At 48.3% G+C, this 16,126-nt stretch overlaps 1 protein-coding gene across 2 annotated transcripts in view; it reads right to left on the reverse strand.

The window, feature by feature from the left end:
• LOC135919534 (ketimine reductase mu-crystallin-like) overlaps positions 1–16,126 on the reverse strand; it is a 32,157-nt gene that overhangs the window by 14,784 nt on the left and 1,247 nt on the right. The window contains exons 1-2 of one of the 2 annotated variants that reach the window (XM_070535072.1): positions 5,489–5,614; positions 1,705–1,852 (exon numbers count right to left, since the gene is read on the reverse strand). In XM_070535072.1, coding sequence (XP_070391173.1) covers positions 1,705–1,852; positions 5,489–5,595 — 255 coding nt within the window. In that variant the 5' untranslated portion in view covers positions 5,596–5,614. Of the gene's footprint in view, positions 1–1,704; positions 1,853–5,488; positions 5,615–16,126 lie in introns of those variants that run through there. The other variant, XM_065453425.2, reaches the window with a different exon arrangement.

Below are 16,126 nucleotides of genomic sequence, written 5' to 3' on the forward strand. Positions count from 1 at the left end.
CCCTTGTTTGTGGCGACCTCTTTCGCCCAGGCAATGATCGCTTTTTGTACTTTTTCTTCGGGGGACCGTATTAGGGTCTCCCATGTCGTTTCTAAAGAGGCGGCCAGAAGCTCTCTAGGTGGGGGAAGGTCCTCGCATTTGCAGTTGATGTGGTTTAGGTTTGCTATGGCGTTTTTATCGCAGTTCTTGCATATCGGATCAACCTCACCATTTGTGAAGACCGCTAAGCGATATAGAAAGGTAAGGGTGTTAGCTTCAATTCGGCGGAGGACAGTGGTCCGCGGTCTCGTGAGGTTGCGGTGCGGTACAGGGCACATTCTCCTGTCCTCTTTATACAGGTTCATTGAGGGAAGTCACCGCCTCTTCTATCGGGGGGCCCGGTTCCAAGGAGAGCGCGACCCGGTTTGTTAAACTTCGGGCCACTTTATGCGCTTCCTCGTTGCCGGGATTTCCCGAGTGAGCGGGGACCCAGACAAGATTGATTTTGGTTTTGTCTTCCTGACTGAAGTTTTTCAGGACCTCGGCTGTAATTACTCCCACACTGCCCCTCAAGAAAGCTGAAAATAGCGCTCTTATAGAGCCGCCAATGACAGTGTGCGTAGTTGGGAGTTCATAATGGCCGGCGCTATACGGTCACTTCTTCGGCGTCTTTGATTGATGCCGCTCTAGTTGAGGCCACATTTACGATTCTAAATTGTCCGTCCATAGCACTCAGCCATCCACGGCACTCGGGGCGTATGTGTCGTCTCCCATGGTTGGTAACATCGGCGAAGACCGCGGTTTGGTCTTACTTGCTTTTCGTGCAGGTTGCCTGCCCTGGCTTTCCTCCCGGCGTCGTGCCTGCCCGCCAGATTGTTTGGGGTTTGATCTTTAGGTATAATGTCTGATTGCGGGAGATAGTGGCGCTCTGACTCCCGTGGTGTGTATGCCTTTAACGTTCAGTCTACGTGGGATATGTAGTGGATTAATGCTCATTCGGAAGGCTCACAGCGAAACCGATTTCAAGGCTTTCAGAGTGCATGCGCAGGCAGCAACCCTGCCGGCGCCATGATGACAGCATAGTCCTCGGACAATTTCCCGCTGTACATCGGTTCAAGGCAGCATTGAGGAAAGCACCGAAGAGAATGTCATCGTGGATTTTTCCGGTGAATTAATATGAGGCAGAATTCGGGAAGGTGCGCCTCCTCAACCTCCACTTCTGTTAAATTAAAATGAAGTCTGGGCTTTAACGCACCAAAACTAGGATCTGATTACCAGGCACAATGTAATACGTTGGGGACTCCGGATTAATTTTGGCCACCTGGTGTTCTTTAACGTGCACCTAAGTCTAAGTACACGAGCGTCTTTGCATTTCACCCCCATCGAAATGCGGCCGCCGGGGCCGGGACTCGAACCCGCGACTACAAGTTTAGCGGTGCGATGCCCTATAGCGCCACTGGGCTACCGCAGCGGGCAATCCACTTCGATCGTGTAGAATCTCATTCTCACCACCTTGCCTTTCGACCTCGATGGCTATATATAGGCGTGTTTGTCGCGTGGCACAAATTATATAATTTGATTCAGTCGCTCTTGATCCCGATATAAGGACTGCTACTACCAGCACGCTTTGCCACAGCGGTGGCGTCGTGCAACCGGCCATGGTTTGCTGAACATGTTCGATCATCACAGCCATTTAGCTTCGCCAGGTATACGCAGAAAACTTACGCACTTGAGGGCCCCGGTGCCGGCATGGAAGAGGAGCACAACGCCCTGGATGCTCGGCAGGGGCGACCTGTTGTTCGGGTAGTTGGTGATCACCTTGGTGGCCAGTGCTTGGCCGGACGCGATGTAAGCCGGCATAGACAGCAGCTCCCTGCGGTGAAAAGGCCGATAACGCCAAAGCTCGATAGCGCCACCTCGTTCGCCTGTGCGTCACACCGCTTAAACTAGCACGTTATGAGCATGTGCCGCCTTTTGCCATTGTAGAGCTACAACTAATTTCGGCGCTCGCAGTTTTGTATAGTAAGCGTAGCTTTTCACTATTCAACAGTCTAGATGTACCCACCTGTTTGTATAGATATAGAATCTTTGGATTAAAAGCTACAGTGACTTCTCTCGACTCCCAATAATGTGTCTATACATACATATGTACATATGTACATACTGAAAATATGTACGGTACATATTTTCCGTCAGCTTTCGTGAAAATTGACAAGATTTTGACCTATATTGTGTCGTCAGAGAGTAAAGCAATGCATAAAGCTCCTTCCCAATTACGCGATTGTCGTAAATAACAATAACAGTTTTTAGAAGAAACGAATAGAGAAAGCTATCTTCTCATTTTACGTGAACATGATACCTGCAGGATCATAACCGGCGGGGCATTTAAACACACCAAGAAAAAAAAAAGGGGGGGGGGGCAGTGGCTTATCCAGAAATTTCGTTCGGTGGGGGGGGGGAGGGGGAGGGCGCTCACGTTCCAGCTCGGCCTCCTCCTCATAAAATTTATCAAGGGATCAAATACATGACTAATATCTGCATTACCACAGCCAAAAATGCTGCAAGCGAATTCCTAAACGCTACGCACTGTCAAGACAAGTAAGATATATGTTTTCTCATAAAAGAATATACTCGGATGTCCGAAAAATTGTGCCCGAAATAACTGATATCAATGCTTCCATGTTTTTGTCTATTTAATAAGTAAAGAAAATATCACACGAACGTTAGAACTATATCAGTTCCAAACCAGCGAAGCAGTGCATGCCACTGATATGAAAAATAAAGGCCATGAAATTAACAAGTTGAGGACAAATATTTTATCGAAACTTTGTCGTTCAACAACCTTGTTTACATTTTTGTACATATGCAACCGCCAGAGAAAAATCTCAACGACGCTGTCCTTTGTTCCAATGTATTGCGCAGGAGCAGGTGTCACCGATCGTGTATTGTGAGTAATTGCACCGAGGTTATAGTCGCAGAAGTTCTGCAAAACATACGAGGACGAGTCAAATGAAAGTGAGCAAATGCGAATATATGACAAACGAGCTACTTTATTTAAAATAAGTCTCCATGAGCATTTATACATTCGTCCCACTGACTAACGAGTCGCTTGATTCCAGTCTCATAAAACTCCTTGTATTGTTGCTTCAAAAAGTCCGTAACTGCACGTCATCGTCCGGCACGAATCTGGTTCTCTTGAGCTGTTTTTTCAGTTGCCCCAAAATGTGGGCTGTTTGGCGGATGTTGCAGCGTTTCACACTTGAACTTTGCCAGTTTTATGTTAACCACATCAGCGACGTGGGAACGGGCATTTTCATGGAGCAAGATCACCTCATTCGTCAATTTTACACGTCGTTTGTTCTTGATTGCGACACGCAGCCGATTCGGCGTTTCGCAATATCGGAAACGATTGATAGTCACTTCAGGTTTAGCGAATTCGATCAGTAATGGCCCCTGTCAATCGAAAAAAAAAAGTCAACAACACCTTTCCGGCGGAAATGACGGCCTTTGCTTTCTTTGGGGGTGGTGAATTTGAATGTTTCCACTTTAAGCCTTGCCGTCGTGTTTCAGGCTCGTAGTAGTGGCACCATGCATGCGTCGTCCCCGGTCACAATTGCAGACAAAAAGTCGTACGTCACCCTCATTGTGACACCGGATCAAATGAGTCAAGGCAGCGCCGAACCTCTCCGTTTGCTGGCGGTGGTTCAAAATATTAGGCATCCATTGCGCACACAAAAGCCGATAACCGATATATTCATGAATTATGGTGTGAACCGAACCGTGACTGATGTTCACACGCCCCGCCAGTTCGTCTATACTTATCCCCCGTTCTTGTCTAATTAGCTCATCAACCTTTGTAATTATGTTGGGGATGATTGCACGGCGGTTTTGGCCCGGTCTTGGATCGTCTTTGAAACTTTCACGTCCTTCTTTGAACAGTTTACTCCAATGCTTCACAGTGGCCATCTAAATGCAATGTTCAACGTACACGGCAGCCATACGGCGACTAATTTCTTTTTGGGAAACACCTTCAGCTGTTAAAAACCTCACGACACCACGCTGTTCAACATTTGGAGCGTCTAATATATGTCACGCAACCATGTTCAACCAAGTGTATGAGAGCATTAAAAAACATTTATCCTCACACCTGCGTGTCATTTTTTTTGTAAATGAGAGGTGCCTGTGCGCTCGCAGATAATTAACCGAACCATTATTGCGCGGGGTGGGTCGGCTCAGTTTCATTTGACTCGCCCTCGTGCATTAGAAATTAGAAGATACAATGGAATATACAAATGTGAAGATACAGCTTGATAAAGGGCAAAAACGTGTCACTGTAAACAAATTTCACTGCACGTATACACAAAACCTCGCAACAAGCTATTTAAATATACCTATAAGTCTCCAATAAATTTACGTATCTAAGAAAAGTCAATGTATATAATGCGTCAAACAAGGCAAATAAACATGTTGCGCAATAACAGATTCACATATCACAGAATCCTAAGGCCCGCCCCCCTTCCCTCTACTCCCCTGATGTATCGCGCGCGATGGAAGGCGGCGCGCTTCATCCCCGCTTTTCTCCCTTGCGCACTCAAGACTGAGCCACCATCGTCAGCTCACCTACGCCGCCACCACCCCTCTACGTTTTCACTCGCACATACAGCATGCGGCGCGCGGTCACGATGTTATCGAATAGGGCTTTATATATAGGGAACATGAGGCGCGACGGCGACGGCAAGAATGTGCCTGGAGTGTACATATAATTGCTATCGCAATAATATGGGTATCCCGCAACTGAAGCGTCCGGTGGGCCATTACTTTGGGCAAAAGTAGTAAGAAAATCGAACTCTTACCGTGCGACAATTCGCTGCGCCGCAACAATGTATTTTTTTTTTCTTGGGGGGGGGGGGGGGCATTGAGATGAAAAAAAAAACGCAAAGGAAAGCATATTGGCCACAATCGAACGCCTACTTTGGGCACATATAATGCGGCTACCGAAGGAGTATCGAAGAAAAACGTGAGACGCTTTGTCCACAGAAAAGCATACGCATAGTGCTCGGTTTCCTACACCGGCGAGACAAGGCTTTCCGGGGAGGTAGCGCTCAAGCGAACGCGTTGCAATCCGTTAAGTCCCCACAGTGATGGGGGCGAGCGACCACTGTTTCTTTTTCTCGTCTGCTAGCTAGAAAGCATCCACAACTCTGCCAGGCTAAAATCCACTCGGCCAGAGCAAAACAAACCCGCACCTAAGTACGCCGCACGGTGGTCGGGGCAACACGAGAAAAACGCATGCACTATGGCTGGCTCTGGCATGCCTGCGGATAACGAGAACAAGAAAATTGAAGAGGCTTAATGTGTCCTCGCGAATAAAAGTCAAAGTAGAAAAATAAATAAGAACGTGGTTACTTTTGCTGACTGTAGTGTCTTGACATGGATGCTATATATACAGCTTCGCTGTAATAAAGAAGGCGAGGACAGCTGTGACAGCTATGATAAAAACTATGCCTGCCTGCGCCACAGCACCATCGCTACCGGTATGAGCTCGTGGTTGCTGTCCTTGGCCGAACGCTTGCGAACCACCCTGGAACTTCGGAGTCGCACTCTGCCCCCAATCATGCCCGACGACGCATGCACTCCTCCAACTCCTCCAACGGCGCCGGCCACCTTGGTTTGTGCCGGTGCCTTGCGTCAGCGAGATCCCCATATCTTCTCCGGCACAGATGACAAAGACGCTGAAGATTGGATCTCCTCTTCTGAGCGAGTGAGTGCCCATAACCAATGGGACGATGTTACCAATTTGAGAAACGTCGCATTATATCTTACGGACGTTGCGAAACTATGGTTTCTAAACCATGAAGCCGACCTCACTTTGTGGTTGGTCTTCAAGACCAGCTTTACCCAAGTTTTCGGCCGGCCAGCAGTACGAAAGCTTCGTGCAGAACAATGTTTGCGCACATCGATCCCAAGAGGCCTGAGAGAACTTCACGAGCTACATTGAGGGCATTGTAGACCTTTGCAAACGGGTGAACGCGTCGATGTCAGAGGAGAAGATCAAACACATAATGAAAGTATTGAGGACGACGCGTTTCAAATGTTATTATCGAAGAGTCCTCACACTGTCCCGGAAGTGATAGAATTGTGTCAGAGTTACGACGAGTTGCGAAGGCAACGGCTTCACACCAGACGTCCCACTAAGCCCGCCGACTCACTGTCAAGCCTTGAAGTCGACGACAACCATGCTGCTCAGTTTATAAAAATTCAGGAATTCGTTCGCGCAGAGGTTGCCCGCCAGCTATCTTTGATGTCGTCTGTCCCGGAACCACCACCCGCTTTGCCTCCTACGATCCGCGACTTCATTCAAGAGCAAGTATCCCAAGCCGTTCCTCCAGCCGCTGAGCAGACACTAGTCACTGCACCTCGCACTTACGCTGAAGCAGTTTCCCGACCTCGTCCACAAATGCTCTTGCCGTCCTCTATGCATCGACCAGCGACATTTTTGCCGCCATCTGTGCCGCTTTACGACCGACAGCATTTTCCTCCTATGCCGCTGCCCGACCGACAGCATTATCCGACTCTTCAACCACGACTCATACCTTACCCCAACCAGTGGCGCACCTGCGACCGCCCAGTATGTTTTGCTTGTGGTGGTGCTGGTCACGTGGCGCGCCATTGTCGTCGTTGCATGCTTCCTCTTTGGGACATCCGGCGAGCGCCACCTTTCCCCGCTCCGTTTTCCTCTTCGCCTTCCAGTCTTCCTACCTCTTCCTTTTCCCTTGACCGCTCAACCGCGTTTACCCGCCGCTCACCATCTCCCCGTCGTCGCCCGCTTTCTCCGATGCGGCGCCGTCCCATGTCCACCGGCCAGGAAAACTGATGGCCACAGTTCCCGACGCACGAACTGCGTCAACGCCGCAATGCCCAAGTCCTCGTACCTCTCCAGCCAACGTAATTGAAGTGTCCTGTCGAAGGAATCGCCGTCCTTGCACTTGTAGATACAGGAGCCGCCGTATCCGTAATTTCCGCCGAACTCTGCCGCACACTACGAAAGGTTTTGACACATCTCTCCGACTTCTCCCTTCGAACCGCGAACGCTCAAAATATTACGCCTCTCGCTGCCTGTACTGCTCGCGTCTTCATTCAAGGACTACTGTTCACCGTCGAATTCGTCGTGCTGCCCTCGTGTTCCCATGACATTATATTAGGCTGGGACTTCCTTGCAAATAATAACGCCGCTATCGACTGTTGTCACGCCGAACTCGAACTTTCTGCACTTCCTGACCTTGAGACTATCGAAAACGGCCCTTCTAGTGCTAAACTGCTTGTGTCCGAAGACAATGCCCTCCATCTACGCTCTTCCATGCTTGTACCTACCTGTGTCGTGCTCCGCTATTTCTGATGGCACAGTTCTCTTTACGCCCTCTGAGGTGTTCATTTGCCGCCAATGTTCTCCGCTGCCCTTTGCTCTCCTTACTCTACGCAGTGGCGTCAGGAAAATGGTCGTCGACAATCCCACAGCCTGCCCTTTAGCTTTATTTCATGGTGAATGCCTAGGCCTCGTTCAACCGGTCGACACCTTTTGCATCTCTGACGCTCCTGCCGTTTCTACTTCTGCGGCCTCTGGCGCACTTACTTGTGAACCTGCAGTTGATCAGTCACTCATCGACGCTTTCCACTGCTCCATCGACGATGGAACGTCATCTTCAGAACGAAGCCAGCTTATCGCTCTCCTGCAGAAGTTCCACGCTTCTTTCGACAGCCATGCTTCCAGTTTGGGTCGCACATCGACCGTTTTCCACCAGATAAATACCGGCAGTCATGCACCTTTACGGCAACGCCCTTACCGAGTATCCGCCTCTGAGCGCCTTGTCATTGACCACCAGGTTGCTGACATGCTCAAGCGTGGCGTTGTGCAGCCTTCCAACACTGCCTGGGCATCACAGGAAAAAGGATGGCTCTATTCGATTCTGCGTCGACTACCGACGTCTGAACAAGATAACGCGAAACGACGTTTACCCGTTACCGCGCTATACGACGACGCCCTGGACTGTTTTCAGGGAGCGGAGTTCTTTTCTTCACTGGATTTACGTTTCGGATACTGGCAAGTCCCTTTGGCACCATCTGATCGACCTAAAACAGCATTTATAACACCTGACGGATTGTACTTATTCATCGAAGTGCCTTTCAGCCTGTGTAATGCTCCAGCCACTTTTGAGAGAATGATGGATAATGTTTTACGCGGCCTCAAATGGAACACATGTCTATGCTACCGGGATGACGCGGGACTTCAACTCAACTTAAAGAAAATGTCGTTTAGGCACCCGAAAGCTCACTATTCTTGGCCATGTTGTATCGCGAGAGGGCGTCCTTCCGGATCCAGCGTAGCTCCGCGCTGTCACCCGACTTTCCACAACCAAAGAAGTTAAAGGAGCTTCAAAGTTTCCTTGGTTTATAGTCCTATTTCCGACGTCTCATTCAAAATTTCGCTTCCATAAGTGCACCCCTGACAGCCCTACTAAGTGGCGACAAAGAACTTTCCGCTTGGTCGCCCGCCTGTGATGACGCCTTCACGAAATTACGCCACCAGCTAACCTCGCCGCCTATCCTCCGCCACTTCAATCCCGCAGCCCCCACAGAGGTCCATACCGATGCTAGCGGCGTCGGACTCGGCGCCGTACTCGCGCAACGAAAAGCGGGGTTTCATGAATATGTCATTGCCTACGCGAGCCGAACTCTAACAAAGGCCGAGGCTAATTACTCTGAGAAAGAGTGTTTAGCCATTATTTGGGCCCTTGGAAAATTCCGTCCTTATTTGTATGGTCACCCTTTCGATTTCGTCACTGACCATCACGCCCTTTGTTGGCTGTCTACCCTTAAGGACCCATCTGACCGACTTGCTCGCTGGGCCCTTAAGCTACAGGAGTACGAAATCCGCGTTCCCTACCGTTCCGGCCGCATACACACGGACGCGGACGCCTTTTCTCGCTCACCGGTCTCCGCTAACTGCGCTTGTCTATATCCGCCCTTGAGCCCACACTTACATCTCATGCACTGCGCAACACGCCGTCGGAGCAGCGCAAGGATCCCTGGATCAGTGCTCGCATCGGCATCCTTTCTGATCCATCCACCTCTTCACCATGTCGCGCTCTTCGCCGCCAGGCTACCCACTTCTGCATTCGCGACAGCCTTCTTTATCATCGTAATTACCTCACTGACGGCCGCAAGTGGCTACTTGTGATACTCCGCCATCTCCGTGACCTTATCTGCAACGCTTTCCACGCAGATCCTCAGTGCGCGCATGCCGGCCTCTTCAAGACATATTCTCGACTGCGCATCCGATTTTATTGGCGCGGCATGTATAACTACGTCCGAAAGTTCATTCGCTCCTGTGCTCAGTGCCAACGCCGAAAATCACCTCCCGGAGAAGTCTACCCGTCACAACCCCTCCCGTGCCCTAGTCGGCCCTTTGATAGTGTTGGTATAGACGTATTCGGACCGCTACCCTCCACTGCAGCAGGCAACCGCTGGATTAATGTTGCTGTGGATCACTTGACCCGCTATGCTGAAACAGCCGCTCTGCAGACTGCCACCGCCCGCGACGTTGCATCGTTTCTGTTACGACATTGAATTCGTTCTTCGCCACGTTGCCCCTCGCGAACTTCTGAGCGATAGAGGCCACGCCTTTCTTTCCGATTCTTTGAAGGCACTACTCGACGAATGCCGAATCGTCCACCGCACCAGTACAGCGTACCATCCGCAAACTGACGGCATGACCGAGCGCTTCAACCGTACTCTTGGCGACCGTACTCTTGTACGTCGCCTCTTCATTCCCAATCGATCATTCAAAGTGGGACCAAGTTCTCCCTTTCGTGACGTATGCGTACAATACTGCGGCCCAAGTAACTACTAGATTTTCCCCTTACTTTCTCCTATACGGACGAGAACCTTCTATACTACGCTCGATACCATTCTTTCATATACAACTGACGCGTCCCAAAGTACTCCGCTATCTGAAGCTGCTCATCATGCCGAGGAATGCCGCCAGCTTGCCCGCTCTTTTTGCACCCAGGACTTGTGGCAGCAGCAATCTCGTCAACCTGGCAACCGTTCCGCGCCAACTTTTTTTCCTGGCTCTCTCGTATGGCTTCGGGTACCCGCTACCACACCCGGCCTCTCCGCAAAACTTGTCGCAAAATACCTAGGACCGTATACCGCGTCCTGGAGCAAACGTCATCCGTCAATTACGTCGTAGAACCCCTCACGCCATCGACGGACCTACGCAATCGCGGCCGCGAACTTGTCCACGTCTCTGGCATATTAAGCCGTACTACGACCCAATTGTAGTCCCTTCGCCTTAAGCCGCCAGGCTGGCGCCTTTTTCTGCGGAGGGCGACTGTAATGAAGAAGAGTAGCCTGCCTGCGCCACAGCACCATCGCTACCGGTATGAGCTCGTGGTTGCTGTCCTTGGCCGAACGCTTGTGACTGTTACCCATTCGCCTGCGCCCGTAGCTAATAAATCTCTTAGCGATATATATATATATATATATATATATATATATACTCGAGCTCATACTCACTCACCTTACTTACCTTTTTCTTTTCTCCCTCCTCGCTCTCGTGATATATATATATATATATATATATATATATATATATATATATATATATATATATATATATATATATATATATATTGTCACGTGGTGGTGACGTTGAGCACAGTAGCAATACTGTGAAAGCCAAAACTAACTTTTATTGGCCGAATCTGTGCCCACAAAAACAGGCTACACTTATAGCACAACGATAGCGGCGAACACGGTCGGCGATCGTCGAAAATGTGATCAACGGGTCAAGCGCGTCGGCTTTTATACACCAATCGTCGAATGTTCCAGACTAATCGCTGGGACCCGCGTGTCTTCCACAAAGTTCTGCACTATTCGCGTCGCGCATACATGCCATCAGATTACACAAGGTTCGGTGACGGACCACAGACGGAACCATCGATAACATTCCAGAAATTTCCTATACATGCAGACGCGTTCTTCGCTGCGTGATAACATTTGCTAAGCGGTGAAACGTGGTCACCCGAGAAAGATAAACATGTACACGTGTCAATATATAGAATGACACGGTACGCGGAGAAGGTACGTCTACGTGCACTATAACATGGACTGCGTGCGAGAGCGTTTCTGTGCGAAAGAACGCCGTAGGAAAAACCAATTTAACTCTGCCTCTCAGCCACCGACGGCCTTTCATCACGAAAGACGAGACTTGCGCCCGTGTTTTAAGCGTTCCGTGTGCACAACGAGGCAGTTCCAGCTGTGGCTCTGATTGTTACGTTCTGTCGTAAATCGCAGTGAGGAAATGTGGAACTCTCACGCACTTTGGACTATTCAGCTTGTGCGAGTTTCCCAGCAAAAATAACCGAAAAAAAAATGAGCCTTCGCTCTTTTGTTATTTTTGACATACCTCCAGGAGCTGCCCCAGTTAGTTTCCCGTCGGAGAGCGGCGACGGTAAGCTGGGAAGGGGGAGCGACGCAGCTTGGACGAACGGGAGCGGCGACTGTGTGGTGATGGCGAGCGGGTATAGTCGTAGTGGCTTGAGCGTTGTCAAGTGAGTCTTCAACCTCGGCGGAGTGTGCAGGTGGGCGAGTATTCAATGGGGAGCGGCGGTAGGCGGGAAAGCTTGGTCGAGAGTGGGCTGGCCAGGAACTTCGGCAGTGACGAGAGATGTGGCCCACACGTCTACATTAAAAGCAGATGGATACATCATCATGTGTGCGCCATTCGGCCGGGTTGCGATATCTCGGATATGGACCGTATTGGCTCCAGTCAACAGGGGCAGAGGCAGCAGACGAAGCAAAGTCAGGCTGATTGGCGGAGAAGATGGACGGAAGACCCACACTGGCAAGTTTTTAGTGATTGACCGACTGAATGAGAGACACGAGCGGCCGAGAATCGTCAAAGCACTGCGTCACTGGGGTGGCAGGAGACGCGGCTTCGATTTCTCACCGGACGATACGTACGACGTTCTCGGATGAGGTGGGCTCACGCGGTAGACAAATGTATTCGCACGTTGAAGAAGCTGCGGTATTGGGTAGACGCGTAAACTGTTGACCTATGTGACGGCTCTTCTCGTCTTCAAAGCGGCGACATTCGTTAATGATCTCGTTGACCTTCGTTATATTCTTGTAAACAAGCAGGTTAAACACGTCGTCTGCGATGCCTTCTCAAACGTGGCTGACCTTGTCTGCCTCTGCCATATTAGTATCCACCTTGCGGCAAAGAGCGAGTCCTGGATGTACGCCACGTAAGACTCAGTGGACGTCTGTGCACGTGTCCCAAGGTCCTTCTTTGCAGCAGGTTGGCGGCCGACGGGCTTGCCGAACAAATCTCTAAGCTTTTGTTTGCACTGGTCCCAACTTGTAATCTCTTCATGTGTATCGAACCAGGCCCGTGCTGTTTTCTTTAGGTAGAATATTATACTAGCCAGCATAAACGTGTTATCCCGTATCCACCTTGCGGCAAAGAGCGAGGAAGTCCTGGATGTACGCCACGTAAGACTCAGTGGACGTCTGTGCACGTGTCCCAAGGTCCTTCTTTGCAGCAGGTTGGCGGCCGACGGGCTTGCCGAACAAATCTCTAAGCTTTTGTTTGCACTGGTCCCAACTTGTAATCTCTTCATGTGTATCGATCCAGGCCCGTGCTGCTTTCTTTAATTAGAATATTATACTAGCCAGCATAAACGTGTTATCCCGTATCCACCTTGCGGCAAAGAGCGAGGAAGTCCTGGATGTACGCCACGTAAGACTCAGTGGACGTCTGTGCACGTGTCCCAAGGTCCTTCTTTGCAGCAGGTTGGCGGCCGACGGGCTTGCCGAACAAATCTCTAAGCTTTTGTTTGCACTGGTCCCAACTTGTAATCTCTTCATGTGTATCGAACCAGGCCCGTGCTGTTTTCTTTAGGTAGAATATTATACTAGCCAGCATAAACGTGTTATCCCACCTGTTGTGTGCGCTGACCCGTTCGTAACTCTGCAGCCAGTCATCAACGTCAACGTTGTCAATCCAGGAAAACATGCCGGGGTCGCGAGGCTGGGCCAGAATGACCGTCGGTGGCGACGACGGGGCCGCGGTTGAAGACTCTCCTTCGCTGCGGAGCTCCGTCTTGCGCAAGTGATTACCCAACTCCACCAATGATGCTTCGGGAAGGAAGAAGCCGGCTATTCACAGATAGCTTTTAATGGCGGATCCAACAAGCCTAGAGCCGCAAAAATATGATGATGATGATGATGATGGTGATGGTGATGATGATGATGATGATGTGATGATGATGATGATGATGATCTCATGTTATGGCTCATCGGGTGTGAAATCTGGCAGCCTCGTAGCTCTTACCCCTTCCCTGTATTATCTGCCTTGCACTGTTTGCTTTGGTCTGTCATTTTGTTTGCATGTTATATCTTTGAATAATTAGCGTATTTCTTTGCTTTCTTCTGTTTTGACCAACAATGTTTTGTTGTTTTGATTGTGACCCACTCCTGTATGAGCCTGTAAAAAGGCTTACAGTATTGCTAAATAAAATAATAAAAAAAATACCCACGCTGGGGATTGGCCAAGAATTGCGTACTGAAACGATTACCTATTCTTTTGAAGTGTTACAAATTCGATGAGAAAAAAAGAAAGAAAAGGAAACATACAAAACAAACCAAACAAATAACAAGAGAACAAACAAAAAGTTATTCGTTTTGTTGACTGTATGTAACTGCAAACGGCATCAAACACGTCCCTGTGGCTGACCCCTATAACTGACGCACCGAAAGATAGTATGATTTCTGATGATAATATTAACCCTAATTTAGCAAACGGAAGTTATAGTAACTTTTTCTTAACAATTTGTATCGCCGACACACCGAAAAATACTGATCTAGTGATTCTGTTTCTTGGCAGTATGGACACAGAGGCGATAGCGTCAGACCAGTCCTGTGTAAATATAGGTTTAATGGGAGGACACGGCAGCGTAATCTCGTTATCGCTACTTCTGATTGTCTTGATGGACACCACTAGATTTTCCACGAAAATTTGAGGTGCTGATAGTCTGTCCATATTGTTATTGATTCATTGACATCTCTATGAATTGAATATTTTCTATATCTAATTGCTGTTATGTGCGCCACTGATGGAAGAACCGGCGTTATAGTTCCACTCAGGGATGCTCGCGCTGATGAGTCTGCCATTTCATTTTAATGTAAGCCACAGTGGTCACGTACCCACAATAGTTTTAGAGAATTCAACTGTGGAGAAACTAATGTTAGAAACGTCTTTGGAGTTGGCGAATTGGATGAAGCTGCAAGCGAGGTACAGATCGAAAGGGAGGAATCTGTTATAATAACCGCCCTTATTGAGTTCGAAGAAAGTTTCCGAAGCGCTAAAATAATTGCTAAAAGCTCGGCTTCAAAAACGGGTATGAATTCTGGTAGTGTCAAGGAGAATGACCAGCCAAGCGGAAGCGAGAAAATGCCTACGCCCGCCTTTTCGTTGTTCACTGAAGCGTCTGCAGCTATTATGTTATTTGTTTGTACGTGCGCAAGGTAATCTTGCGACAGGTTATTTAAAAATGTGGCTGATTGAAACTTGGAGTTTGGGGGGAAAATGTCATCAAAATCTATCTTAATATTCTGATTTGATTCGGGTGATGGAATTACCTCTCTAATGTTCACATTCAGGCTAGCTAATTGTTTTTGTACGAATACAATCTGTGGAGTGTGAAAGCGAGGCCAATGAGCAAGAAGGAAGGAATTTGGATCCTTAATAAAGGCGTATTCAGATCGTCTAAGCGACAAGCTGTAAAATTTCAGAAATGCTTGAATTGTTAAGATGCGCAATCTGCAGGGAAATGTTGGAAGGCGCGCTTCTGACAGATAACATTAGTAGCCACAAACCTGGGGAGTCTCAAACATAGGCGTAGGGCCTCACGCTCCAAAAGAACCAGAGGCTTTACTTTATAAGCAGGGCCGCCTGAGAACAAGACACACCCAAATTCCAATATGAGGCGCATATACATTTTATAAATCATCAACAGTGAATCCCTACGTAGTCCATATTGTCGGTTACTCATTCTGCGCAGAATACCTAAAGCGCGTTGTGCCTTACACGCTACACTTTCTATGTGTGGACTCCAGTTGAGTTTTCTGTTATATATGATCCCCAAATATTTTAAAGACTCAACCTGTGGAATAGGTTCTTTCATATAAGCGATAGAAATTGAAATCGGATCCATGACCGGGAACACTAAAATGGCGCTTTTGCTTACATTTAACGACATACAAATCGCCTGAAGTTATACCTCAAGCATACTCATGTAACTTTGTAATTTTTGGTATAAAGCGTTAATGTCACTGTCAGCCGCAAAGAATGCAATGTTATCTGCATACACGTAAACGTGCACGTCCTGACAAGTGGCGATGGAGCTCAATAATACATCAAATAATATTGGGGATATAGGACTGCTGCTTCGGGAACACCGCGAGTCTGTCTGAATTTAGACGAGGAACATAGGTCCTTGAAGCAATAAAATTATCTTGATCGCAAAAATTCTGCCAACCACGCGATAATATAATTTGGGAAATTACGACATCGCGGAATATCCAGTAAAATTGAATGCTCAACGCTGTCATAAGCTTTAGCTATATCTAATTCCACTAAAGCAGAATACTGTCTCCTTTTCCGGGTAAGCTGGATGCGGCTCTCTAAATCAGCATGGGCACACCATATTGAGCAATTAGCTCTGAAGCCTATTTGATTTGGACTTAATATTAAATTATCCGTTATCCAGATAGTAATTTTGCAATGTAATACCCTCGCTATGAGCTTGACCATATTAGAAGCAAGAGAAATAGGTCTGATGTTTTCTATGTTATAACCTACTCCTTGTTTTTTAGGTATCGGGATTAATTTAGCTACTTTCCAGTTGTAAGGTATCCAGACTTTGTTTAAGGAATAGTTTATCACGAAGAAACTGAACTCTTCGTCGTCCCCAAGGCCACCATCAGCGTCCACTTCTTCCCACGTTACAGGCTGTGACAATATTTATGGTCGAGCGATTCGCGGTACGGCAGAAAAATAACGTGTTAAAGCAGCTTGTCATCA

Source organism: Dermacentor albipictus, chromosome 3 (assembly GCF_038994185.2).
Source record: "Dermacentor albipictus isolate Rhodes 1998 colony chromosome 3, USDA_Dalb.pri_finalv2, whole genome shotgun sequence".
NCBI lineage: Eukaryota > Metazoa > Arthropoda > Arachnida > Ixodida > Ixodidae > Dermacentor > Dermacentor albipictus.